The 24,137-nt window shown below is 51.9% G+C and overlaps 5 protein-coding genes across 5 annotated transcripts; 2 read left to right on the top strand and 3 right to left on the bottom strand.

The window, feature by feature from the left end:
- Nucleotides 1–10,469: 10,469 nt before the first annotated feature.
- On the bottom strand, nucleotides 10,470–10,944 carry LOC142188759 (histone H2B type 1-O-like). The gene has a single exon (XM_075261987.1). It carries the CDS (start codon nucleotides 10,911–10,913, stop codon nucleotides 10,533–10,535), a length of 381 nt encoding a protein of 126 aa, XP_075118088.1. The 5' UTR covers nucleotides 10,914–10,944; the 3' UTR covers nucleotides 10,470–10,532.
- A 249-nt stretch (nucleotides 10,945–11,193) lies between these two features.
- LOC142188758 (histone H2A type 2-B) lies at nucleotides 11,194–11,745 on the top strand. Its single transcript, XM_075261986.1, has one exon. The coding sequence runs from the start codon at nucleotides 11,242–11,244 to the stop codon at nucleotides 11,632–11,634; it is 393 nt and encodes a 130-aa protein (XP_075118087.1). The 5' UTR covers nucleotides 11,194–11,241; the 3' UTR covers nucleotides 11,635–11,745.
- Nucleotides 11,746–13,056: 1,311 nt separating this feature from the next.
- LOC142188760 (histone H3) lies at nucleotides 13,057–13,620 on the bottom strand. Its single transcript, XM_075261988.1, has one exon. It carries the CDS (start codon nucleotides 13,611–13,613, stop codon nucleotides 13,203–13,205), a length of 411 nt encoding a protein of 136 aa, XP_075118089.1. The 5' UTR covers nucleotides 13,614–13,620; the 3' UTR covers nucleotides 13,057–13,202.
- A 470-nt stretch (nucleotides 13,621–14,090) lies between these two features.
- LOC142188762 (histone H2B type 1-O-like) lies at nucleotides 14,091–14,571 on the top strand. Its single transcript, XM_075261989.1, has one exon. The coding sequence runs from the start codon at nucleotides 14,121–14,123 to the stop codon at nucleotides 14,499–14,501; it is 381 nt and encodes a 126-aa protein (XP_075118090.1). The 5' UTR covers nucleotides 14,091–14,120; the 3' UTR covers nucleotides 14,502–14,571.
- A 1,922-nt stretch (nucleotides 14,572–16,493) lies between these two features.
- On the bottom strand, nucleotides 16,494–17,221 carry LOC142188752 (histone H1.03-like). Its single transcript, XM_075261979.1, has one exon. It carries the CDS (start codon nucleotides 17,200–17,202, stop codon nucleotides 16,516–16,518), a length of 687 nt encoding a protein of 228 aa, XP_075118080.1. The 5' UTR covers nucleotides 17,203–17,221; the 3' UTR covers nucleotides 16,494–16,515.
- Between the last annotated feature and the right edge of the window lie 6,916 nt (nucleotides 17,222–24,137).

Raw genomic sequence — 24,137 nt, 5'->3', positions numbered from 1 at the left:
TCAAGATTCAGAAAGCCACTTAAGTCTTACGTTTTGCAGCAACTGTGGTTTTCTTTGATAACAACAACAACAACAACAACAACAACAACAACAACAACAACAACAACAACAACAACAACAACAACAACAACAACAACAACAATAATAATAATAATAATAATAATAATAATAATAATAAATTTATTTATATATCGCCAACATATTCCGCAGCACTGTACATTTTGTAGGGTTCAAATACAGACAGATACATAACAAAGAACGTCATTTCACACAATGGGACTGAGGGCCCTGCTCACAAGAGCTTACTATCTATGAGGTAGAGGGGGGGTGACACAAGAGGTAGGAGGGGCGGCATTGCTTATACAGGGGTCAGACACTTTTGTAATAGAGGTTACTGTCATTACACAAACAAAACTTTATGAGCCATCACTAGTGGTGTCCTGTAACATGTGGATGGAGCTTGGACAAATAAAGTTATCTGGAAAAAGACATCATATCATGTGGGGTAATGTGGGAGCGGGGACAGAGGAGGGTTAAATTTTGGGGATTCTAATTGGTTAAATTTTGGGATTCTAATTATAGCACGGAAGGGTTTACGTTAGAAATTGTGATAGGCCTGTCTGAAAAGATGTGTCGTTAGTTGCATTTGGAACTGTAGAAATTGGGAGTTAATCTTATTGTCCAGGGTAGAGCATTCCAGAGAAGTGATGCAGCTCGGGAGAAGTCTTGTATACGAGCGTGGGAGGTTCTGATAATAGGGATGTAAGTGTTAGGCCATTGAGTGAACGGAGAGCACGGGTTGGGCAGTAGACGGAGATGAGGGAGGAAATGTAGGGAGGTGCGGCATTATGGAGAGCCTTGTGGAGGAGGATGATAACTTTATATTTTATTCTATAATGAATAGGCAGCCAGTGTAGCAACTGGCACAGACCCGAGGCATCGCTGTAGTGTCTAGCCTGATAGATGAGCCTGGCCGCTGCATTCAGAATAGATTGTAGAGGGGAGAGTTTAGTGAGGGGAAGACCGATTAGTAAGGCGTTACAGTAGTCAAGGCGAGAATGAATCAGAGAGACAATAAGTGTCTTTAGTGTTTCTCTGTGAGGAAAGGGCGTATTCTGGAGATGTTTTTGAGGAGGAGGTGACATGAACGTGCGAGTGATTCAATATGCGGGGTGAAGGAAAGGTCTGCGTCAAACATGACCCCGAGGCAGGCAGGCATGCTGCCTAGGAGTTATAGTAAGGCCTGACACTGCAATGGATATATCAGGGACAGATCTGTTAGATGGTGGAAACAGTAGTAGTTCAGTCTTAGAGAGATTTAGTTTCAGATAGAGCGAGGACATGATATTAGAGACAGCAGAAAGACAGTCACTAGTGTTCTGTATGAGTGCAGGGGTGATGTCACGGGAAGATGTGTATAATTGGGTGTCATCAGCATAAAGATGGTACCTGAAGCCAAATCTGGCGATGGTTTGTCCAATGGGGGCTGTGTAGAGAGAAAAGAGCAGGGGGCCTAGGACCGAGCCCTGAGGACCCCAACAGCAAGGGAAAGAGGGGAAGAAATAGAGCCCGCAAATGATACACTGGAAGTGCGGTCTGAGAGATAAGAGGGGAACCAGGAGAGCGCAGTGGCGTTGAGGCCGACTGAGCGGAGCATAGTGAGGAGGAGAAGATGATGATCAATAGTGTCAAAAGCTGCAGAGAGGTCCAGAAGAATAAGAAGAGAGAAGTCACCATTGGATTTAGCCATTAGGAGATCATTGGAGACTTTTGCGAGAGCCATTTCAGTAGAGTGCAGAGATTGTAAGGGGTCAAGCAGAGAGTTAGCAGAGAGATAGCGGTTTAAACGAGAATAGACCAGGCGTTCCAAAAGTTTAGAGATGAAGGGCGGGTTAGAGATGGGTCGATAGTTAGCAGCACAGGGTGGGGTTTTTCAATAGCGGAGTTATAACAGCATGCTTGAAGGAGGATGGAGAGAGAGAGAGAAAGAGAAAGAGAAGAGAAAGAGAAAGAGAAGAGAAAGAGAAAGGAAAGAGAAGAGAAGAGAGAGAGAGGAAGAGAGAGAGAGAAGAGAGAGAAGGAGAGAGAGAGAGAGAGAGGAGAGAGAGAGAGAGAGAGAGAGAGAGAGAGAGAGAGAGAGAGAGAGAGAGAGAGAGAGAGAGAGAGAGAGAGAGAGAGAGAGATTAAATATTTTAGTAAGGCAAGTCGTGACAGCAGGCGACAGAGGTTGGAGAAGGTGCGAGGGGAAGGGGTCACTACTGCAGGTTGTAGGGCGAGATGAAGAAAGTAGCTGAGAGACTTCCTCTTCTGTAACAGGTTGAAAAGATGAGAAAAGACAGTCTGAAGTGCGGTTGGTGAGGGGATCAGTACTATGGTAGGTGATGGGATCAATGCCACCTGGGGCTTTGGCAGTTATTTCCTGATGGATCTTATCAATTTTATCATGGAAATACGTGGCCAGGTCATCAGCACTAAGGACTGTGAATGGCGTCTGCACCTTGGCTGTGAGTAAGGAGTGAAAAGTTTCAAAAATCCTTTTAGGGTTGCTGGAGAGAGAGAGATGAGGGCGGTGAAGTAGAGTAGAGAACAATCGATGTAATCTTTGTGCAGGGCCAGCTGAGACGTAGTGAGGTCATTATGAGATTTAATTGAAGGATATGCGCTTTCTAGAGTAGAGACTCGACTGTCTATATGATGAAGTTCTGCTCTAATATCCTCAAGTTGCTGAAGAACTGGGTCTAGGGCGGCTGACAGAGCTTGTTGTAGAAATGTTCTTAAGAAGGTGCTATCCTCCAGGCGGTCCTGGTCAATATTACTCTCAGCATCCGAGTCATCACCTGTGTCAGGCTCCCTATTGTGGTCAGGCGCCATTTTCAGCGATCCGGCGGGAGATTGTCGATTTTTCTTTCTAAGATACTTTTGCAAGTCACTTTGGAGTTTAGTTTGATTGGGAGTACCAGCGAGGTCTGTGCCTTTGTCTTTATTTGGTTTAACCATCTTGATGGATGCAATATAAGTGAGGGAGAGGGACGAGGTCAAGACTATAACATCTAGCAAACAGAGAGCATCAGTCTAAATGACAACATAGACAAGAGTGTTCTTGGAGATTCACTTAGGTACAGGGAGGGGAGAGGTCCCCAAATATCAATAGGTAAGGTTGACAATCTCAGCGTCTAGGCAGACAGTCGTCCTCTGCAAGCGAGGTATCAGGTATAATTGGGTTCTACGTCTCTTAGTGCAGTAGTGGGGATGATATTCCTGTAGGTAAGACAGCCTTTCCCAATCTTAACTGCTACGACTAATCCACAGGGGAGGTTCGGATGAGACCCTGTTAGAGAAGGCGGCAGGGGGCTGCAGGGGAGGGCAAGAAAGCCCAGGTGTGGGAGTGCGGAAAGAATGTAGAATAACTCTAGCCGAGGACCGTAGATATCGAGGGTCAGGGACACCACTTATGGGATATGAATGTAAAACTTTCCGGAGAGGAGATATAGGGGAGGAGGGTAGCAGAAGGGTTTATTAAAGCAGACAAGGCCGGAGGACCTGATGGTATAAGCGCAAGAGTTCTTAAAATGTGCAGTGACCAGCTGTGTGGTATTATTACACACATGTACAATACGAGTCTAAAGCTGGGAGTGGTACCTCGACTGTGGAAAACATCTTGTGTGGTGCCAGTCCCAAAGATACCCAACCCGGTGGGCTACAATGACTACCGACCCGTAGCACTGACATCTCACCTGATGAAGGTCCCAGAGAGACTGGTCCTGACACACCTACACCCCCTAGTGAGCTCCGCTCTGGACCCCCTCCAGTTTGCCTATCGGCCGGGCATTGGGGTAGATGACGCCATCATCCACCTTCTTCATAGAGTTCTCTCTCACCTAGAGAAACCCGGGAACACTGTGAGAATATTGTTCTTTGACTTCTCCAGTGCGTTCAACACCATTCAGCAAGGGCTACTGAGGGAAAAGCTGAACCTTGGTGGAGTGGACCATCACCTGTCCAACTGGACCCTAGACTACCTGACAACCCGCCCTCAGTATGTGAGAGCCCGGGACTGTGTGTCTGACACTGTGATCTGTAGTACGGGGGCACCACAAGGTCCAGTTCTTGCCCCATTTCTCTTCACACTGTACACTGCTGACTTCAGGCACAACTCATCCAGCTGTTACTTACAGAAGTACTCCGATGACTCTGCTATAGTCGGCCTTATCACTGATGGCGACGATAGGGAATACAGAGACTTAAACCTGGACTTTGTTGAATGGTGCCAGCGGAACCAGCTCAGTATTAATGCTGGGAAGATCAAGGAGATGGTGGTGGACTTTAGTAAACGGAGAGGTGCTCCGACCCCGGTGGAGATCCAGGGAATATGTATTGAGATAGTCAGGACCTGTAAGTACCTGGGCGTGCTCCTCACTAATAAACTAGACTGGGCTGATCACCTGGAGGCGCTGCACAGAAAGGGCCACAGCAGACTCTACCTGCTCAGGTGGCTGAGGGCCTTCGGAGTCCAGGGGACACTTCTTAGGGCCTTCTTCAACTCTGTGGTTGCCTCAGCCATCTTTTTCGGTGTGGCCTGCTGGGGGTGCAGTCCATCAACCAGGGACAGAAACAGACGTGACAGGCTGATCAGGAGGGCCAGCTCTGTCCTGGGGAGCCCCCTGGACCCAGTACAGGTGGTGGGTGACAGAAGGATACTGTCTGTGGTGACCTCCATGCGGGAGAAGAAATCCCACCCCATGTATGGGACCTTGATGGGACTTGGCAGCACTGTAAGTGACCGTCTGCTTCACCCCAAGTGTGAGAAGAAGCTATCGCAGGTCCTTCCTTCCAACCGCGACCGGGCTGTATAATTTACATCAGACCAAGCGAAGACACTCCGCACAGACAACTAAATGACTATGACGATGACCATGAAGTCTTCCTTCTTTCTCTTCCGTTCCTTAGCTGCCATGGACTCCTAGTATATCTTCTCTTCTCAGCATATGTGTGTCTGCGTCTGTATTATATTACTGTGTATTATCCTGTATTACTAGGCTGCTGTAACATGCTGGAATTTCCCCAATGTAGGACTATTAAAGGATTATCTTATCTTATCATAGGTCCTCAAGTGCAGATTAATGTGGCCTGCTACTGTTTCCAACTCCAGGGGAAGGGAGAAATGCAGATTCGGCTCACCTCCATGTCAGGATACGAGTGGGTTAAACTGAAGGGCAGCTGCAGGCGTCTCAGTGTAGTTGGTCTGTAGCTGCTGCTTCATGCAGAGAGGCAGGCTGCGCTCCAAGATGGGTAGGTCTGGAGCTGGGCGCAAATCACAGCCGGATAGCTGTCCGGCAAGTCACACCCCTTCTTCCGGATCTGGGTTCTGCGTAGAAGTCACATCAGGGGCCGGCCCTTACACTTTAGGCTAGGGATCCTAGTGAGGCCTACTCAAAATGGCTGCCGGGTCTGGGAGAAGAGATCCAGAATCTGAGGTTCCGTACCTCGAAATACCTCCTCTCCAGGCTGCTCCAGAACCAGAAGCAGCTGTGATGTCGCGGGAGATGTCTCCTGCGCTCCGCAGGCCGTGGTGACTCCAGAAGAAGGCAGGCCGCAAAAAAAACAAAATGGCGGTCGTGACTCCTATGATCAGCTGCCCGGTAAAGTAAGAGAGCTGGATGAAGGCAGTAAGTGGCTGGAACGCGCCAGAGGTCCTCTCCTGGGTCGGATGAGCGGTCCAGAGCTGCGAGGGACTACGCCGGGAGCTGGAACAAGTCGGCAGCAGGTAAGTCCAAAAACAAGATGGCGGCCGGGTCCTGTGGGACAGAAGGCCGCAACAGTTTATATCCTCAGGAGCGCTGTAAAAGTGTGAAATAACACCCCAAAATAGCAGACAGAGGCTTGGAGGAGAGCCTCGGGGTTGTTATCTGTATGGATGGCTGAGATCACCGCCGGTAAGAAACGGATGAAAGTGTCCAAGTCAGGAGCTCACAGCAGACGCGACCGCTCTGGTTGCCGGCTAGCCATGCCCCCTCCCCCTCCCACAGTATATCTATCCCTGTCTCACAGTCACATAGTTCACAGTCTCATATGAACCGAATCTGAAATCCCCCATTCATATGAAGCGGAGGTCACCTGATTCAGCCAGCCAATTACTTTTTCTGACTTTTTTTTTTTTTTTCGATGCCGCGGTTGTCGTAGTTCCTGTCCCACCTCCCCTGCACAGTTATTGGTGCAAAAAAAAAAAAAAAAAAAAAAAAAAAAAAAAAAGAAAGAAAAAGCGCCAGGGAAGGTGGGAGGGGATACAAATTTTTAGTGCGTTTGCCGCGTGGTATTCAATTGGAATGGAATATCTTGAGCAGCCTGAATACCAATTCGATGGAACGCTGTTGGCTCATCTCTAATCCCTACTGATCCCTTAGACTGTTAGGACCCCACAGATCAACTGTTTCTCGGAGCAGGCAAATCCCATTATTGTTTAAATGTGGGGCGCTGCTTATTCGCTGTGTTCTTACAACCGCAGTTGTGGGTACTGTAGTTGTACCCTGTTCAAGTGTATGAGATGCCGCTGCAGCACCCATAACCATTTCAAACAAGAATATGTTGTAGGGAGGGGCCCCAGTCAGTAGAACATCCCGTCAGAGGGCCCCCGCATAATATAGTGCCATTCTTAAGTGATATGCAGGTTATTTGGGAGCCACCGCCAAAGGACTGCGAGACAGCACCTGGAATTTGGGACTGTTCTGCTGTATTCAGGAGGGCCGAGAGGGCTCCCTCGCTGCCATAGGGTACAGTTCGGGTTCACTAGTTGTCCTATATTTAAAGTAGTTCTGTGCACAATCCTTTTGGGTGATGTTATTCAGCTCCTGCATATGATGTACAGCATTACCTAGAATCGAACAGGAGGGCTGGTGGAGGATGGAGCAATTGGGGAATATATCATTGCCTGTCAGCCATTGCCTGTTGGAATAATCCAATCGGTATTGGCCTAATGGTCATCAGTCTTTGGGGACGGCATTATGTGGTGCGGAACAGGTCTGTGTAAAATGTAGAGGGGTGCAGCATAAGGCGCGGGGCGCCGTACCAGGCGAGACGACGTAGCAGCATACTGCACTATTTTGCCTTTTCTTTTTTTTTTTTTTTTTCTCCCCTTATTCTGCAGATGACACCTTCTGTACGTAAACCTGAGCTGTAAAGCCGGAGGAGATATAGGCAGTGACGGTGACGGCTCCTACAGGTTTATGTTTGTGTAAAGACAGTCACCACTATTACAATATTGTCTGACCCCTGTATAAGCAATGCCGCCCCTGCTACCTCTTGTGCCACCCCCTTTACCTCACAGATTGTAAGCTCTTGCGAGCAGGGCCCTCAGTCCCATTGTGTGACGTGACTATTTCTTTGTAATGCATTTTTCTCTCTGTATTTGAACCCTACAAGTTGTACAGCGCTGCAGAATACGTTGGCACTATAAAAATAAAATGTATTATTCTATTATTATTCATCATCTGTTTTCCCTTAGTCCTAACAACAGCACAAGCTCCTTTTAGTTCATTCTGTTCATGCCCCTCTTCATGGGGCGTGTAGCACAGCGTCGGATGAGTACGCAAGGCAGAGTGTCAGGAGATGAATATGAAGAGGGGCGTGAAGAGAATTAAGAACTAAGGGGCGGCGAGAGGTTATGACGTGGGGGTGCTCGGAGCAAGAGGGGCAATCCCCCTGAGTTCCATGAGCGGGATTTGCATACTGCAATAAACAGATTTTGACAGAAACAGCAAAGAGGAGAAGAAGAGACTGGAAGGTGGGAGTAGAATGGCCTTTTTAACCCCTTCCCGACATGCGCCGTAATAGTACGGCGCATGTCGGGTCTGTAACTATGGCGACCGCTCGGGAGCCGGGCGGCCGCCATAGCCGCCGGGTGTCTACTGCTTTAAGGCATTAACCCCTGCGGCGCCACGGTCAAAGGCGCCGGAGGCGCCATTTTTCCGGCGACGCATGGGCGCCGCCATTTTGCCGGTGGTCGCCTGCTCCTGGAGCATGCTCCAGGGCCGACGTCACGTTGGCATGACAGCCGGGAGCCTTTACAAGGCTCCCAGGCTTGTCTGCAAATGCTCTCTTTTGCAGGCTGGTCTATGCAGCCTGCAAAAGAAAGGATGATTTTTTGCTTTAGCATTGCAATGCATTAGTGATCAGACCCCCTGGGGTTCAACGCCCGTAGGGGGTCTAATAAATGGGAAAAAAAATCAAATAAATAAAGTTAAAATAAAAATAAAATAATAATAATAAAACATAAAAAGAATTACAAATTCAAATCACTCCCCTTTCCCTAGAACACATATAAAAGTAGTTAAAAACTGTGAAACACATACATGTTAGGTATCCCCGCGTCCAAAATTGCCCGCTCTAAAAATCTATAAAAATATCTTTCCTGTTCGGTAAACGCTGTAGCGGGAAAAATAGTCAAAAGTGCCAAAGTGCCGTTTTTTTTTTTTTTTTTTTTCAGTGTTTTGATTCTGATATAAATTGGAATAAAAAGTGATCAAAGCAATAACATTTCCCGAAAATGGTAGAACTAAAGAGTACACCCGACCCCGCAAAAAAAGACGCCATACACATCTCTGTACACGGACGTATAAAAAAGTTACGGCTGTCGGAATATGGCGACTTTTAGAAAAAAACAAAACAAAACAGTTTTGGAATTTTTTTTAAGGGGTCGAAATTTAAATAAAACCATAGAAATGTGGTATCCCTGGAACCGTACCGAAACACAGAATACAGGGGACATGTCATTTTGGCTGCACAGTGAACGCCGTAAAACCAAAGCCTGTAAGAATGTCGCAGAAATGCATTTTTTTCTTCAAATCCACCCCATTCTGATGGTTTTTCCTGCTTCCCAGTACATTATATAGAATAATTAATGGTGGCATCAGGAAGAAAAATTTGTCCCGCAAAAATTAAGACCTCATATGGCTCTGGGAGCGGAGAAATAAAAAAGTTATGGGGCTTAGAAGGAGGGGAGTAAAAAACGAAACAAAAAAAAAAAAAAAAAATGCCATTGCCGGGAAAGGGTTAAAGACGATCGTCTAACGACAGAATTAGAGCCCCGGTAACCGTCCTATGTAGTATCTGTGCGCCACCTGCTGGCTGGGATCCGTATATACAGGGTCTTTCGAGCTGTGCCGTTTGTTCCCCGCGCCCCCATCTGGATCAGCGTGGAACTGCACAGCCCGCACCCGGGGTTCACTATAACTGCAGCCTCGCGGCGATTACACAAGGATGCCCATAGGGGGCAGAGAGGAGATACCGCAGCCGGGAGAAGAATTAGATCCGGGGAGGAGGGGGTGCGGCTCCGGAATGCAATAGTCCTATTGACAGAGAAGAAGGTCTGGAGCAGTGAGAACAGCGCCCTGCATGTTATCTAGTAGGCCGGCTAGAAGGAGCCGCTGACCGCTGACCCTCGGCAATGGGAGAATGAGCGGGAAATTCAAAGTGATCCATTGTCTTATGTCAGCCAATCAGCGCGAGACAGAGGAGGGGCTTGTAGGAGTCACGCCGAAGAATTACGTCATCAATGCAGGGTTCTCCTTCTGGTCCGACCACTCTCTATATAAAAAGGCGGCTGTGCGGAGGGACGCTTGTTCTAGTCTGTCAGCAGCAGCAGCACAGAAGATGTCTGGTCGCGGTAAAGGAGGGAAAGGTCTCGGCAAGGGCGGTGCCAAGCGGCACAGGAAGGTGCTCCGGGATAACATCCAGGGCATCACCAAGCCTGCCATCCGCCGTCTGGCTCGCAGAGGAGGCGTCAAGCGCATCTCCGGTCTCATCTATGAGGAAACTCGCGGTGTCCTGAAAGTCTTCCTGGAGAACGTCATCCGTGACGCCGTCACCTACACCGAGCACGCCAAGAGGAAGACCGTCACCGCCATGGACGTGGTGTACGCGCTCAAGCGTCAGGGCCGCACTCTCTACGGCTTCGGAGGCTAATTCCGCCGCTCCCCGACTCTCTACTTCATAACCCAAAGGCTCTTCTCAGAGCCGCCACATCCTCCTGAGAACAGAGCTGTCCCCGCCACCCACCTCTCCTCTGCCTTGTAGGTCTGGGGCTGCAGACGCCTCCTGTAGGCTGTAATGTCATCACTGCTGGAATACTGGAGAGAGTAGAAGAAGAAAACGGTCCAAACCTTCGGAATCTAAGCTTTGTGAACAGGTCCCTAGAAGTAGTCCTACTGCGGCTCTGCAGTGTAACCCCCGTGCCGGCAGCTCGGGCCGATAAGTAGCAGCTTAGTTTAACCCTCCAATCGCAGGTGCGTGCAGAGAGCACTGCACCTCGTAGAGATGTCAATGTAGCAAGCCGGAGATTAGAGCTTCTCTTTGGGTGTATAGTAAGTCTAGCAAGTACAAGAAAATAGCTGGAAAGATAGGTTCTGGGTAGAAACACGTGCAGCAGCAGCAGCAGCAAGAAGCCAGAAATGGAGGGCTCAGCAGCTCTAGTGTGGAAGGTGTGGGGGGCTCTTAGAAGAGCCTTTGGGGTGATAGTACAGAGCAGGTGATGGAGCCGATTACTTGGCGCTGGTGTACTTGGTGACGGCCTTGGTGCCCTCGGACACGGCGTGCTTGGCCAACTCTCCGGGCAGCAGCAGGCGCACGGCGGTCTGGATCTCCCGGGAGGTGATGGTGGAGCGCTTGTTGTAGTGAGCCAGGCGGGAGGCTTCTCCTGCGATGCGCTCGAAGATGTCGTTGACGAAGGAATTCATGACGACCATGGCCTTGGAGGAGATACCGGTGTCGGGGTGGACCTGCTTCAGCACCTTGTACACGTAGATGGCATAGCTCTCCTTCCTGGCCCTCTTACGCTTCTTGCCGTCCTTCTTCTGGGCCTTGGTCACGGCTTTCTTGGAGCCCTTCTTGGGCGCTGGGGCAGACTTGGCGGGATCAGGCATGGTATAACACGGAGATCTCTTTCACACGAGAATGAGAGAAAGTAATGTCTGTGCTCCTCCCAGCGCAGCCCTATTTATAGGCGGGCTATGCAAATGAGCGCCGCTGTCTGTGCGCTGTTCTACTGGACCAGCAAACCATGTGACTTTTGCAAGCCCCGCCTGCTGAAGCGGATTGGTGGTTCCACAAATCTGGCCTCTATTGGCGGCTTGAGATGTGTCCAATGAGAGTTGCAGGAGGGCGGGGCAGAACTATATATATAAGGCAGGAGGAGCCGGTACAGGGCAGGATATTCTGTGTTCCATTACAGTAACTGACGATCCACGAACCATGTCTGGACGCGGCAAGCAAGGAGGCAAAGCTCGTGCTAAGGCCAAGACCCGCTCATCCCGGGCGGGACTTCAGTTCCCCGTCGGTCGTGTGCACAGGCTTCTCCGCAAGGGCAACTACGCCGAGAGGGTTGGTGCTGGTGCTCCCGTCTACCTGGCGGCCGTACTGGAGTATCTGACCGCTGAGATCCTGGAGTTGGCTGGTAATGCTGCACGGGACAACAAGAAGACCCGCATCATCCCCCGTCACCTGCAGCTGGCCGTGCGCAATGACGAGGAGCTGAACAAACTGCTGGGTGGCGTGACCATCGCCCAGGGAGGCGTCCTGCCCAACATCCAGGCCGTGCTGCTGCCCAAGAAGACCGAGAGCAGCAAGCCCAGCAAGAGCAAGTGAGCGCCGCTCCCACCCCATCCGTCTATACAAGCAAAGGCTCTTCTAAGAGCCACCACCTTGTCTACAGCAGAGCTGCCTCCTGTCTACAATACGGGCTGTCCGTCTATTCTGAAGCCAACTCCTGGCCCGACCGGCGGCCCTTACAGGGAAGCACCGTGGGGTGACTGAGCGGGAGGAGGATTCACTCTGTAGGGAGATGTGGTGCGGGCGCGGGGTTTTGTGTCAGGTCGGGCTGGTGGTAATCTGCTAATGCTCTCTTCCCAGGCAGGTAGTATAAGCGGAGCTTAGATATAACGAACGGGCGGGCGGGCGGGCGGGCGCGCGCTGATACAAAGCCGAGGTGAGCGCCGGCTCCTCCGGGTGACGCTTTGTCTTTTCTCCCCGCTCACACGGTTGGTGGTTTTGAAATTCCCGCTCAGTCGCAGTGACCGTTACAATCCGCGCGAGAGCCGGCAGCGTCACGTGGCGCAGAGAGAAGGGGCGCGAATTTCAAAACCTCCCCAGAGCTGAGCCCTCTCCCACTGAAGAAGATTCAGCAGCGGACTGGGGCGGCCCTCAGGTTATTGTAGAAGGATGTGCGGAGTAGGCATATACTAGGTACGGAGAGGAGGGAGGGAGATGTGGTTGCGGGCGCAGGGTCTTGTCAGTTAGGGATAGTAATGGCTGTGCTCATCCTAATCCTCTCTCCCCGCCAGGGCACAGCCCACGGTGGCAGGCTTACAAGTGCCGATGAAACGGGCGTTAAAGGGCTGATCCGGGTGAACCTTTGTCTATCTCCCCGCTCACACGGTTGGTGGTTTTGCAATTCCCATTCAGTGACCGTTACAACCCGCGCGAGAGCCGGCAGCGTCACGTGGTGCAGAGAGAATGGGCGCGAATTTCAAACCCTCCCCAACTGAAGAAGATTCAGCGGCGCTCAGGTCATTGTAGAAGGCGCTAGGGAGAGATGCGCGGAGTAGGCACATACTAGCGACGGAGAGGAGGGAGGGAGGGAGATGTGGTGCGGGCGCAGGGTCAGTTAGGGATAGCAATGGCTGTGCTCATCCTAATCCTCTCTCCCCGCCAGGGCACAGCCCACGGTGGCAGGTTTAGAAGTGCCGATGAAACGGGCGTTAAAGGGCTGATCCGGGCGAACCTTTGTCTATCTTCCCGCTCAATCGTAGATTCCCATTCATTCAGTGACCGTTACAACCCGCGCGAGAACCGGCAGCGTCAGGTGGTGCAAAGGGAGAAAGGACGCGAATTTCAAGCCTCCGCCTGTCTATTACATCCTCCGCTGCTGCTGCTGCTGCGAAGTAAGATTGAGTCAGCAGTCAGTGGGGGCGGCGTTCAGGTTACTGTAGAGGGCGCTGCAGTTACATATGTGCCTGTTATACATACAAAGGAGGGAGACGAGATATCGCTAACTCAGTGACTGTAAGGGAAAGGGTAACCTCTCTATTAGCAGCCAGTGAAGGCTTCTCTTCTCCCCTCCCGAGAGGAGAAAGACAACGGCTACAGCTCGTCTGAGGGAGGATTTGGTGGCTCTGAGAAGAGCCTTTGTGTTGTCAGACGGTGCCTGGGCAGATTTAAGCCCTCTCCCCACGAATCCTGCGGGCCAGCTGGATGTCTTTGGGCATGATGGTGACCCTCTTGGCGTGGATGGCGCACAGGTTGGTGTCCTCAAAGAGCCCGACCAGGTAAGCTTCGCTAGCTTCCTGCAGGGCCATGACGGCGGAGCTCTGGAAGCGGAGATCCGTCTTGAAGTCCTGGGCGATCTCTCGAACCAGGCGCTGGAAGGGAAGCTTACGGATCAGCAGCTCGGTGGACTTCTGGTAGCGGCGGATTTCACGCAGAGCGACTGTACCAGGGCGGTAGCGGTGAGGCTTCTTCACTCCGCCGGTGGCGGGAGCGCTCTTCCTGGCGGCCTTAGTGGCCAGCTGCTTGCGGGGAGCTTTCCCTCCGGTGGATTTGCGGGCGGTCTGCTTGGTTCTTGCCATCGCTTCAGTATAGACGTTACTACACAGCGGTGATATGAGCTGAGGAGCGGAAAGAGCGACATATTTATACAGCCGGGGCTCGTCCTCATTGGCTCATGGAAAGCCCGCCCCCTCCATCTCATTGGTTTATTTCTACAGTCCAGCATTAGCGCTCATGCCCCTCCCCCAGACCCCGTGCAGCACGGCGCTGTACAGCCCCCGCCGGCATGCATCAGGCTACACAGGGGACAATCTGTGGCGTTCCCCCCCGCAACATAACGAGGCGATTAGAACCTGTAAACCTGAGGAGAGAAACGGAGGGAAATTCAAACCTGGTGGAAGCGCCAATCAGCTGCGGAGGGCGGGGATTATGATGCTGGCACTGGTCACATGACTTGCTGGTCCAGTAGAACAGCGCGCAGACAGCGGCGCTCATTTGCATAGCCCGCCTATAAATAGGGCTGCGCTGGGAGGAGCACAGACATTATTTTCTCTCATTCTCGTGTGGGAAAAGATCGCCGTGCTACCATGCCTGATCCCGCCAAGTCTGCCCCAGCGCCCAAGAAGGGCTCCAAGAAAGCCGTGACCAAGGCCCAGAAGAAGGACGGCAAGAAGCGTAAGAGGGCCAGGAGGGAGAGCTATGCCATCTACGTGTACAAGGTGCTGAAGCAGGTCCACCCCGACACCGGCATTTCTTCCAAGGCCATGAGCATCATGAATTCCTTCGTCAACGACGTCTTTGAGCGCATCGCAGGAGAAGCCTCCCGCCTGGCTCACTATAACAAGCGCTCCACCATCACCTCCCGGGAGATCCAGACCTCCGTGCGCCTGCTGCTGCCCGGAGAGTTGGCCAAGCACGCCGTGTCCGAGGGCACCAAGGCCGTCACCAAGTACACCAGCGCCAAGTAATCGGCTCCATCACCTGCTCTGTACTATCACCCCAAAGGCTCTTCTAAGAGCCCCCCCACCCCTTCCACACTAGAGCTGCTGAGCCCTTCATTTCTGGCGTTTATTCCCCGGACCAGAGGCTTTATTTATCCCGATCCGTTTTGTCATTGTATTTATGGACGTTACACCGCACTGTTTGTATTATCCTCAAGGCGAAGGAACTTATCCGCCTGATAACCTCGTATCTATCGCGTGTATCTACATCTGCGCACACTGGCAAAGTAAAGGAGAAACTTTAGGCAGTGCACACTGTACAGCGACAGGAACGCTCTTAAGATTTATGCATTTGTTCACACGTTCCCTGAAGCTTAAGAGCGTTTATCTCCACGCTCTCCGGTATTCCTACAGTAGCCGCAGCGACAGCTCCAGCCCTAGAGGGCAGAGGAGAGGTGGGTGGCGGGGACAGCTCTGTTCTCAGGAGGATGTGGCGGCTCTGAGAAGAGCCTTTGGGTTATGTAGTAGAGAGTCGGGGAGCGGCGGAATTAACCTCCGAAGCCGTAGAGAGTGCGGCCCTGGCGCTTGAGCGCGTACACCACGTCCATGGCGGTGACGGTCTTCCTCTTGGCGTGCTCGGTGTAGGTGACGGCGTCACGGATGACGTTCTCCAGGAAGACTTTCAGGACACCGCGAGTCTCCTCATAGATGAGACCGGAGATGCGCTTGACGCCTCCTCTGCGAGCTAGACGGCGGATGGCAGGCTTGGTGATGCCCTGGATGTTATCCCGGAGCACCTTCCTGTGCCGCTTGGCACCGCCCTTGCCGAGACCTTTCCCTCCTTTACCGCGACCGGACATCTTCTGTGCTGCTGCTGACAGACTAGAATAAGCGTCCCTCCGCACAGCCGCCTTTTTATATAGAGAGTGGTCGGGACCAGAAGGAGAACCCTGCTATGATGACGCAATTATTGGGGCGTGTCCTGAAGCCACTCCCCCCCCTCCCCCTGCTTTCCTCCTCTGATTGGCAGAACTTTCACCCGTTAGTGATTCGGAGCTTTCCCGCTCATATCCTACAGTTCTCGCCGCCTCTCCCTGTCCCTGCTGCCGCTCTCAGCTCGGCCCCGGAGACAATGGACGTCTGCCGGCTTTCTCCACCCGCCCCAGTGTCATCACAAACCTACTGCTGGGAGCCGGAGCTCCCCCAGACAAGTCATTCAGCTGCAGCACAGACAGTGCGTTATAAATACAAGAGAACACGCTGAACAGGAGGCAGCAAAGATCCGAGTTTCTGGGTCCAGAAGTGACCCCGAAATAACGGTGTGCGCTCTCAGGGGAGAACGAGCCTGGACGCCGGGAGGTTGTACTGGGGGAGAAGGGGATGAGGCTGGGTGACAAGAGCTCTCAGGGGAGCCCCCTCCTCAGCCTGTGTAGGAACGAGTAGTGTCAGGCGGGGGCTCCCCTGAGAGCGCTTGTCACCCAGCCTCATCCCCCTTCTCCCCCAGTACAACCTCCCGGGCGTCCAGGCTCGTTCCCCGCTGATCTGATACAGACCTGGGAGTATGTATCGTTTGTCCCCCTACCACAAGCACGCACACAGCCGCCCGCCGTACACCGCAGCGACCCCCGGCATCAGGCTGCATTCGGGACTGCAGGGATTGTGTAGCTCAGACATACTGACAATTCCTCCTCCTCCTCCTCCTCCCCCTTTATCCAGACAGAGGCCCCCGCCAGTAACGAGGAGGATGCGCGGCCAATCTACTGGATTACTGCCCCTATAAACCCTCAGCGGCCTCAGCTTTTAGTCCTCATTACTACCCCGCTGGACCGGTCACCTGGAGAAACCTGCGGGGATGTTACCCTGTAGTGACCGCTCATGTGTCGGTGCGGATACGGGAATGGAGCCCTGGTCATAGGATTGCCGTTAATATGACGCCCCCGCCCCCCCGCTGGCTGGGGAGATAGCGATCATACAGCTCTGCCGGGACAAGGTGGTGGCTCTGAGAAGAGCCTTTGTGGGACAAGTACAGGGCGGCTCGGGCTTATTTCTTAGCCGCGGGCTTCTTGGCTTTAGCAGCCTTCTTAGCCGGACTCTTGGCAGCTTTGGGCTTGGCAGCCTTCTTAGCTGGGCTCTTGGCAGCTTTGGGCTTAGCCGCCTTCTTAGCCGGGCTCTTCGTCACCTTCTTGGCTTTAGGAGCCGCCTTCGGCTTCTTGGGGCTCTTGGCCGCCTTCTTGGCGGCCGCGGCAGGCTTCTTGGCTTTCTTCGGGCTCTTGGCCGCGGTCGGCGCCTTCTTAGGAGACTTAGCCGCGGGCTTCTTGGCGGCAGCTTTCTTGGGCTTGGCCGCTGCAGGCTTCTTCTTGGCCGCCTTGTCCTTACTCTCCGCCTGCTTCTTGTTCAGCTTGAAGGAGCCGGAGGCGCCGCTGCCTTTCACCTGGATCAGGGTTCCCTTGGTCACCAGAGCCTTAAGGCCCAGCTTGACACGGCTGCGGTTCTTGTCTGTATCGTAGCCGCCAGCAGCCAGCACCTTCTTCAGGGCGGCCACAGACACCCCACTGCGCTCCTTGGAGGCGGACACGGCTTTGACGATCAGCTCGGACACGGTGGGACCGGAGGATTTCTTGCTCTTCTTGGCGCCCCCTGCGGCTGCTTTCTTCGGCTGCTTCTTGGATTTGGCGGCCGGTTCGGCGGGAGGGGGAGCAGCGGCAGCGGCGGGCGCGGTTTCTGCCATGATACGAATCGAGCTCTAATTCCTTTCCTAGACGGGAAAACACTGGGGCCGAAGCAGCCGCCGCCTCTTATATGCACAGCGGTGCGCACTGATTGGCTGCTGAGCGGCCTCGGCCTCACCTCCTATTGGCTGTCACTCAGCACAGGGCCAGAGTCAAGCTCCGCTCTCCCCGTGTGCTTCCCTGCCCGGGATCAGAGCCCATTACCGGCTAGAACCGGACAGGAGAGCTTCCATTCTTCGTGTCTCCCCACTCCCCGACATCCTCCCTAACAGTCCCTGGCCGTCACTGGCGGAGGTGCGGGGGTGGTGCGGAGAGGAGGCCCCGGGATTTCCGCCATAGCACCCCCACATCTGTCCATCACTATCTATGCAGGAAGATGAAACCGCTGCGGGAGCTGCCCCCTTCTATTCCCGGCGCTTGTCACCATCCCCGGGATCTTTACCACAAGCTCTATGCTACAGGAAGCTGATTGTACGATGCGGGGACAAGCTGGAGCTGCTGAGAGCCGGGGAGGGTAACACAGGCGGCGGCTCCGCTCACTGCCGGCTCCCTGTCCTCACATCAGATAGATATATATACTGCAGACAGGGGGGCCGCTTCTCATGGGGCTCTGCCCTGCAGCAATGTCTATACACCGGGCAGAATAGAAAAGCGGGGACATTGTGTATATACAGCTGTCTGCACAGAGGCGTGTAGGATGGGATGATGGCTGGAGGTGATTTCAGTCTCCTGCAGTTACACGTATTATATAGGATGGGATGCATACAAGGTGATAGTGATCCAAACCTGACAATCACTACCATCATGAACTATTGAAAAGTTTGTCTTTGCTTCAATGTGTCAGTTTAGACCCTGTGCGATCTGTATGGCAATTACAATCCACAACCAACAGCACAGTAAGACACATTACAGATAGACACACGGCCATACAGCAAGTCGTTGTGTGGGGATTGCAGTCAGAAGTAGCAGCTCCAGGTGTCAGTGTGAAAGCGTGACTGCCCAAAAACTGGAAATAAAATATGATGACATCAATGACATTTCCGCCATATTTATGTTTTTATGACCATCCAGACGCCAGCAGATGATCCAGAAACCCTAACTATGTAGGAACCCTAAAATATGCTGGATATTGGCCAAGTGTCCCCAAGGGTTGCATCTGGGAATGGAGTATCATTGAAGCTGCAGGTCTGGCGTACCCCGACTTCTCAAAGCATTTGGGATCTCTTGTTAGGCACATTACACCGATATGTTTTATTCCCGGGAGTTATGGCGTATTCACAAAAGATGTATGATCAGATGGATCGGAGGGGCGGCTTATTAGCCTGTAGATCGATAGAACTACATCCTGCTGACAACCTCTGCCAGGCTAGAAAAAGGTCTGATTGATTTTATTTCCATATTCAGACAGATATGATCTTTGCTCCTGTCTATCTTATTGTGCCACATGTGGTCACAGCTCCCACCACTGCCCCTACTCAGCCAGACATGCCCTGAAACTAGTGGACATAAAACAGTGACAGCAGGTCCGCCAATAGGCCAGTACTACTGCTACTGGTGTCAGGGGCCCGGCCAGAGGACGCAGATCTGAGTTGAGCACATACGCGGCTGAAGCGAGGAGCTGACACAGGTCAGCTCCTCGCTTCGCCGCTGCCGCCTGTCTCGCTGACACATATGCGGCTGAAGAGAGGAGCTGACCTGTGTCAGCTCCTGACTTCGCCGCTGCCGCCTCTCTCGCTGACACATATGCGGCTGAGCCGGTGTCAGCTCCTCACTTCGCCGCTGCCGCCTCTCTCGGTGACACATATGCGGCTGAGCCGGAACCCGGCTCAGCCGCATATGTGTCAGCGAGAGAGACACCCAGCGGCGAAGCGTGGAGCTGACCCGTGTCAGCTCCTTCCTTCAGCCGCATGTGTCAACGAGAGAGACGCGCAGAGAGCGGCGAGGGAGCGGAGGAGAAGGTAAGTTTAATGTGGAGGTGGAACGTGAATCTGGGGGCAGATGAAGAAGAGGACGGCATGACACTGTGGGGACATGAATCTGGGGACAGATGAAAGAGAGGACGGAATGACACTGGGGCAGATGAAGGAGGGGACGGCATGACACTGTGGGGACATGAATCTGGGGGCAGAGATGGGGACATGAATCTGGGGGCAGAGATGGAGGGGACATGAAACTGGGGGCAGAGATGTGGGGACATGAATCCCTGGGCAGAGATGGAAGGGGGACATGAAACTGGGGGCAGATGAAGGGTGTATATGAAACTGGGGGAGAGATAGAGGGGGGACATATAATTTACGGGTGACTGTAGGAGGATTATACTGTGTGTGGGCACATGAAAAATTAATGAGTGGGCGGAGTCAACACAAAAGTGGGTGGGGCTAAATTTGTTGCGGCGCGCTAAGCGCGCCACACATTTTGTCCCTCTTTTAGCTCTTCAAAAGTTGGGAGGTATGGAGATGGGGGGACATGAATCTGGGGGCAGAGATGGAGGGACATGAATCTGTGGGCAGAAATGTGGGGACATGAATCGGGGGGCAGAGATGGAGGGGACATGAATCTGGGGGCAGAGATGGAGGGGACATGAATCTGGGGGCAGAGATGGAGGGGACATGAATCTGAGGGCAGATGAAGGGTGTATATGAAGCTAGGGGAGAGACGGAGGGGGACATATAATTTACGGGTGACTGTAGGAGGATTATACAGTGTGCGGGCAAATGGGAAATTAATGAGTAGGCGGAGTCAACATAACAGTGGGTGGGGCTAAATTTCTCGCGGCGCGCAAAGCAAAAATGGCAGGGGGGGGGGGGCAGACACTTAGGCTTTATGGGGCCCCAAAATTCCTGATGGCGGCCCTGAGTGACAGGATGTATCATTCGCAGTGGCAGGGCTGTTGGGTACCATCACATGGTGCAGGAGGATTCAATGGTATGGGCTGTATTCTGTGATACTCCTTAGGATATGTGATATTCTCTACATAGTTCATACCATCACCAATAGACAGATAAGCCAATGTGGACAGCAAGAGCCCCGGGGCCAGGCACCAATTCCAACATGGCAGCAGACTAGTGGTTATAAGCCAAGTTGCTCATCTGAAGAGTCTGACTTTCCCTATGCCTATCCCGAAACACGCCATCAGGTATATTCTGTTACCCTAGACCATCCAGACTTCAGGGCTACTGGGTGTCAGATTAGCAGAACGCACTGTACTGTCATTTATGTGAGGCTTGTACTAGAACTAGAACAGTCATAGCGACTAGAGATGAGCGAACAGTGTTCTATCGAACACATGTTCGATCGGATATCAGGCTGTTCGATGTGTTCGATTCGAATCGAACATCACGTGGCAAACTCCAAAAAAAATTGATTCCCCTCCCACCTTCCCTGGCGCATTTTTTTGCACCAATAACAGCGCAGGGGAGGTGGGACAGGAACTACGACAACGGGGGCATTGAAAAAAATCGGAAAAAGTCATTGGCTGCCGAAATCAGGTGACCTCCATTTTAGACGAATAGTGGATTTCAAATCCGGGTCATATGAGAATGTGAACTGTGTGAGTAAGAGACAGGGATAGCTGTACAGGCAGGGATAGCTAGGGATAACCTTTATTTAGGTAGGAATGTTATTAAAAATAACTTTTTGGGGCTCTATCGGGTGTGTAATTGTGATTTTTGTGAGATAAACCTTTTCCCATAGGAATGCATTGGACAGCGCTGATTGGCCAGAGTACGGAATTTGACCAATCAGCGCTGGCTCTGCTGGAGGAGGAGGAGTCTAAGATCACTCCACACCAGTCTCCATTCTGGTCCGACCTTAGACTCCGCCTCCTCCAGCAGAGCCAGCGCTGATTGGTCGAATTCCGTACTCTGGCCAATCTGCGCTGGCCAATGCATTCTATTAGCCTGATGAAGTAGAGCTGAATGTGTGTGCTTAGCTCAACTACGCTGGTGGAGTAGTTGAGCTAAGCACACACATTCAGCTCTGCTTCATCAGGCTTATAGAATGCATTGGCCAATCAGCGCTGGCCAATGCATTCTATTAGCGTGAGCTGAGTGTGCACAAGGGTTCTAGTGCACCCTCGGCTCTGTTACATCTGATGGGCTGACCAGCACACGGTGTAGTTGAGCAGAACTGGCTCAACACAGCTGAGTCTCTGCATACCCATAGGAATGCATTGGCCAGCCTTCGGCCAATCAGTGCTGGCTCTGCCGAAGGAGGCGGAGTCTAAGGTCGGACCTGAATGGAATACGGAATTCGACCAATCAGCGCTGTCCAATGCATTCCTATGGGAAAAAGTTAGCTTGCGAAAACCGCAAGCTGACAGGGATTTCCATGAAATAAAGTGACTTTTATGCCCCTAGACATGCTGTCCCAGTGTCATTTCAAGGTGTTGGTATCATTTCCTGGGGTGTCATAGTGGACTTGGTGACCCTCCAGACACGGATTTGGGTTTCCCCCTTAACGAGTATATGTTCCCCATAGCCTATAATGGGGTTTGAAACCCGTTCGAACACTCGAACAGTGAGCGGCTGTTCGAATCGGATTTCGAACCTCGAACATTTTAGTGTTCGCTCATCTCTAATAGCGACCCCTCGCTCCACCTTACTTAAGTCTATGTAAAGGAAACGGATACCTCCTGGGAGCTAAAGAGGAAATGAAGGTGGAGAAGTCAGGACTGCAAAAGTGTTATAACCTGAGCTGTGCCTACCAGGCAATAAGGCAATCTTTAGAAATCATGACAGATAAAGATTTATGACCGGAGCAGCCATTGACACAGGCAAGCCAAATACATAGTCCTCTCTCCTCGTAGGATTTTATAACTAGCCCACGAAAAATGAAGAATAGTGGTCGCCTTAGGCAAGGGTGATGTCATCAGGATTCGGCGCAATCAGTTCTTCTTCATCCGTCTCGGGTTTCTAAAAGATAGCAATTGTATGTAAGGTTATCGTACCATGACAGAGATATCCAATACATGGAAGCCCAGGCACAGGGCGGACAAGTCACATTTCCAGGCATAAGTCACGGTTGGGCGGACAAGTCACATTTCCAGGCATAAGTCACGGTTGGGCGGACAAGTCACATTTGCCGGCATAAGTCACAGTTGGGCGGACAAGTCACATTTGCCAGCATAAGTCACGGTTGGGCGGACAAGTCACATTTGCCAGCATAAGTCACAGTTGGGCGGACAAGTCACATTTGCCAGCATAAGTCACGGTTGGGCGGACAAGTCACATTTGCCAGCATAAGTCACATTTGCCAGCATAAGTCACATTTGCCAGCATAAGTCACATTTGCCAGCATAAGTCACATTTGCCAGCATAAGTCACATTTGCCAGCATAAGTCACATTTCCCGGCATAAGTCACATTTCCCGGCATAAGTCACGGTTGGGCTTAATAGTCGGGCCCAGAGAGATTACCATGAGTGCTATCTCTGGCAGTGGGCTTAATAGTCGGCCCCGGAGGGTCGGCGGTGGGGCTTAATAGTCGGGCCCGGAGAGAGTTCCAGGGATGGCTGTTTGTCAGGGGGCTTAATGGTGGGGTCCGATCCGCCTCCCGTGGAAGCCTGCCTGGGGGAGCGGTGAGGACTCTCGAGGGCCAGCGGAAGGAAGAGGTAGTGCTGTTTTTGACTCCGGCGGAAAGTGCCGGGAGATGTGGAGTTGGAGGGTTGCCCCGAGGCGAGGTCTGCAGGGAGAACCGGGTTCCGGACCGGGCGGGCCTAGGGGAGGCAAGTCGGGCCGGGGCTCACCCTCCTGGGCAGGGTCCGAGGGGAGCTTCCCCCTGAGAGAACTTCCACTTCCGCAGACACTTTGAAAAAAAATCGGAGCCCCCGAGGAGGCCTTCCTGCAGCGAGCGCCAGACCGGGATGGGGCTCACCCTCCTGGGCAGGGCCGAGGGGAGCTTCCCCCTGAGAGAATTTCCACTTCCGTAGACACTTTGTCAAAATTTCAACTTTCAAAATACTTCCGCGGGCCAGATTTCACTCCGGCGATCGGCGGCGTCATGCCTGCGGCGGTGCACCTCGGGCGGTACAAGTCTACCTTGTCTGCTTTAATCCTCTTGATTTCCCGGCACACCAGAGACTCCTTGAGGATCAGACATTCGGATTGCAATTTACTGCAAAGCCTCATTAGCACAAGATTCAGAAAGCCACTTAAGTCTTACGTTTTGCAGCAACTGTGGTTTTCTTTGATAATAATAATAATAATAACAACAACAACAACAACAACAACAACAACAACAACAACAACAACAACAACAACAACAATAATAATAATAATAATAATAATAATAATAATAATAATAAATTTATTTATATATCGCCAACATATTCCGCAGCACTGTACATTTTGTAGGGTTCAAATACAGACAGATACATAACAAAGAACGTCATTTCACACAATGGGACTGAGGGCCCTGCTCACAAGAGCTTACTATCTATGAGGTAGAGGGGGGGTGACACAAGAGGTAGGAGGGGCGGCATTGCTTATACAGGGGTCAGACACTTTTGTAATAGAGGTTACTGTCATTACACAAACAAAACTTTATGAGCCATCACTAGTGGTGTCCTGTAACATGTGGATGGAGCTTGGACAAATAAAGTTATCTGGAAAAGACATCATATCATGTGGGGTAATGTGGGAGCGGGGACAGAGGAGGGTTAAATTTTGGGGATTCTAATTATAGCATGGAAGGGTTTACGTTAGAAATTGTGATAGGCCTGTCTGAAAAGATGTGTCGTTAGTTTGCATTTGGAACTGTAGAAATTGGGAGTTAATCTTATTGTCCAGGGTAGAGCATTCCAGAGAAGTGATGCAGCTCGGGAGAAGTCTTGTATACGAGCGTGGGAGGTTCTGATAATAGGGGATGTAAGTGTTAGGCCATTGAGTGAACGGAGAGCACGGGTTGGGCAGTAGACGGAGATGAGGGAGGAAATGT

The sequence above is a fragment of the Leptodactylus fuscus genome, unplaced genomic scaffold (assembly GCF_031893055.1).
Source record: "Leptodactylus fuscus isolate aLepFus1 unplaced genomic scaffold, aLepFus1.hap2 HAP2_SCAFFOLD_745, whole genome shotgun sequence".
Taxonomy (NCBI): Eukaryota; Metazoa; Chordata; class Amphibia; order Anura; family Leptodactylidae; genus Leptodactylus; species Leptodactylus fuscus.
Note: the sequence above shows the minus strand (reverse complement) of the source record. Positions and strands in the feature narration are given on the sequence as shown.

Bases quoted from the DNA above. Each gene is read 5' to 3' on its own strand.
- LOC142188759 (XM_075261987.1), bottom strand. From the start codon at position 10,913: ATGCCTGATCCCGCCAAGTCTGCCCCAGCGCCCAAGAAGGGCTCCAAG.
- LOC142188758 (XM_075261986.1), top strand. From the start codon at position 11,242: ATGTCTGGACGCGGCAAGCAAGGAGGCAAAGCTCGTGCTAAGGCCAAG.
- LOC142188760 (XM_075261988.1), bottom strand. From the start codon at position 13,613: ATGGCAAGAACCAAGCAGACCGCCCGCAAATCCACCGGAGGGAAAGCT.
- LOC142188762 (XM_075261989.1), top strand. From the start codon at position 14,121: ATGCCTGATCCCGCCAAGTCTGCCCCAGCGCCCAAGAAGGGCTCCAAG.
- LOC142188752 (XM_075261979.1), bottom strand. From the start codon at position 17,202: ATGGCAGAAACCGCGCCCGCCGCTGCCGCTGCTCCCCCTCCCGCCGAA.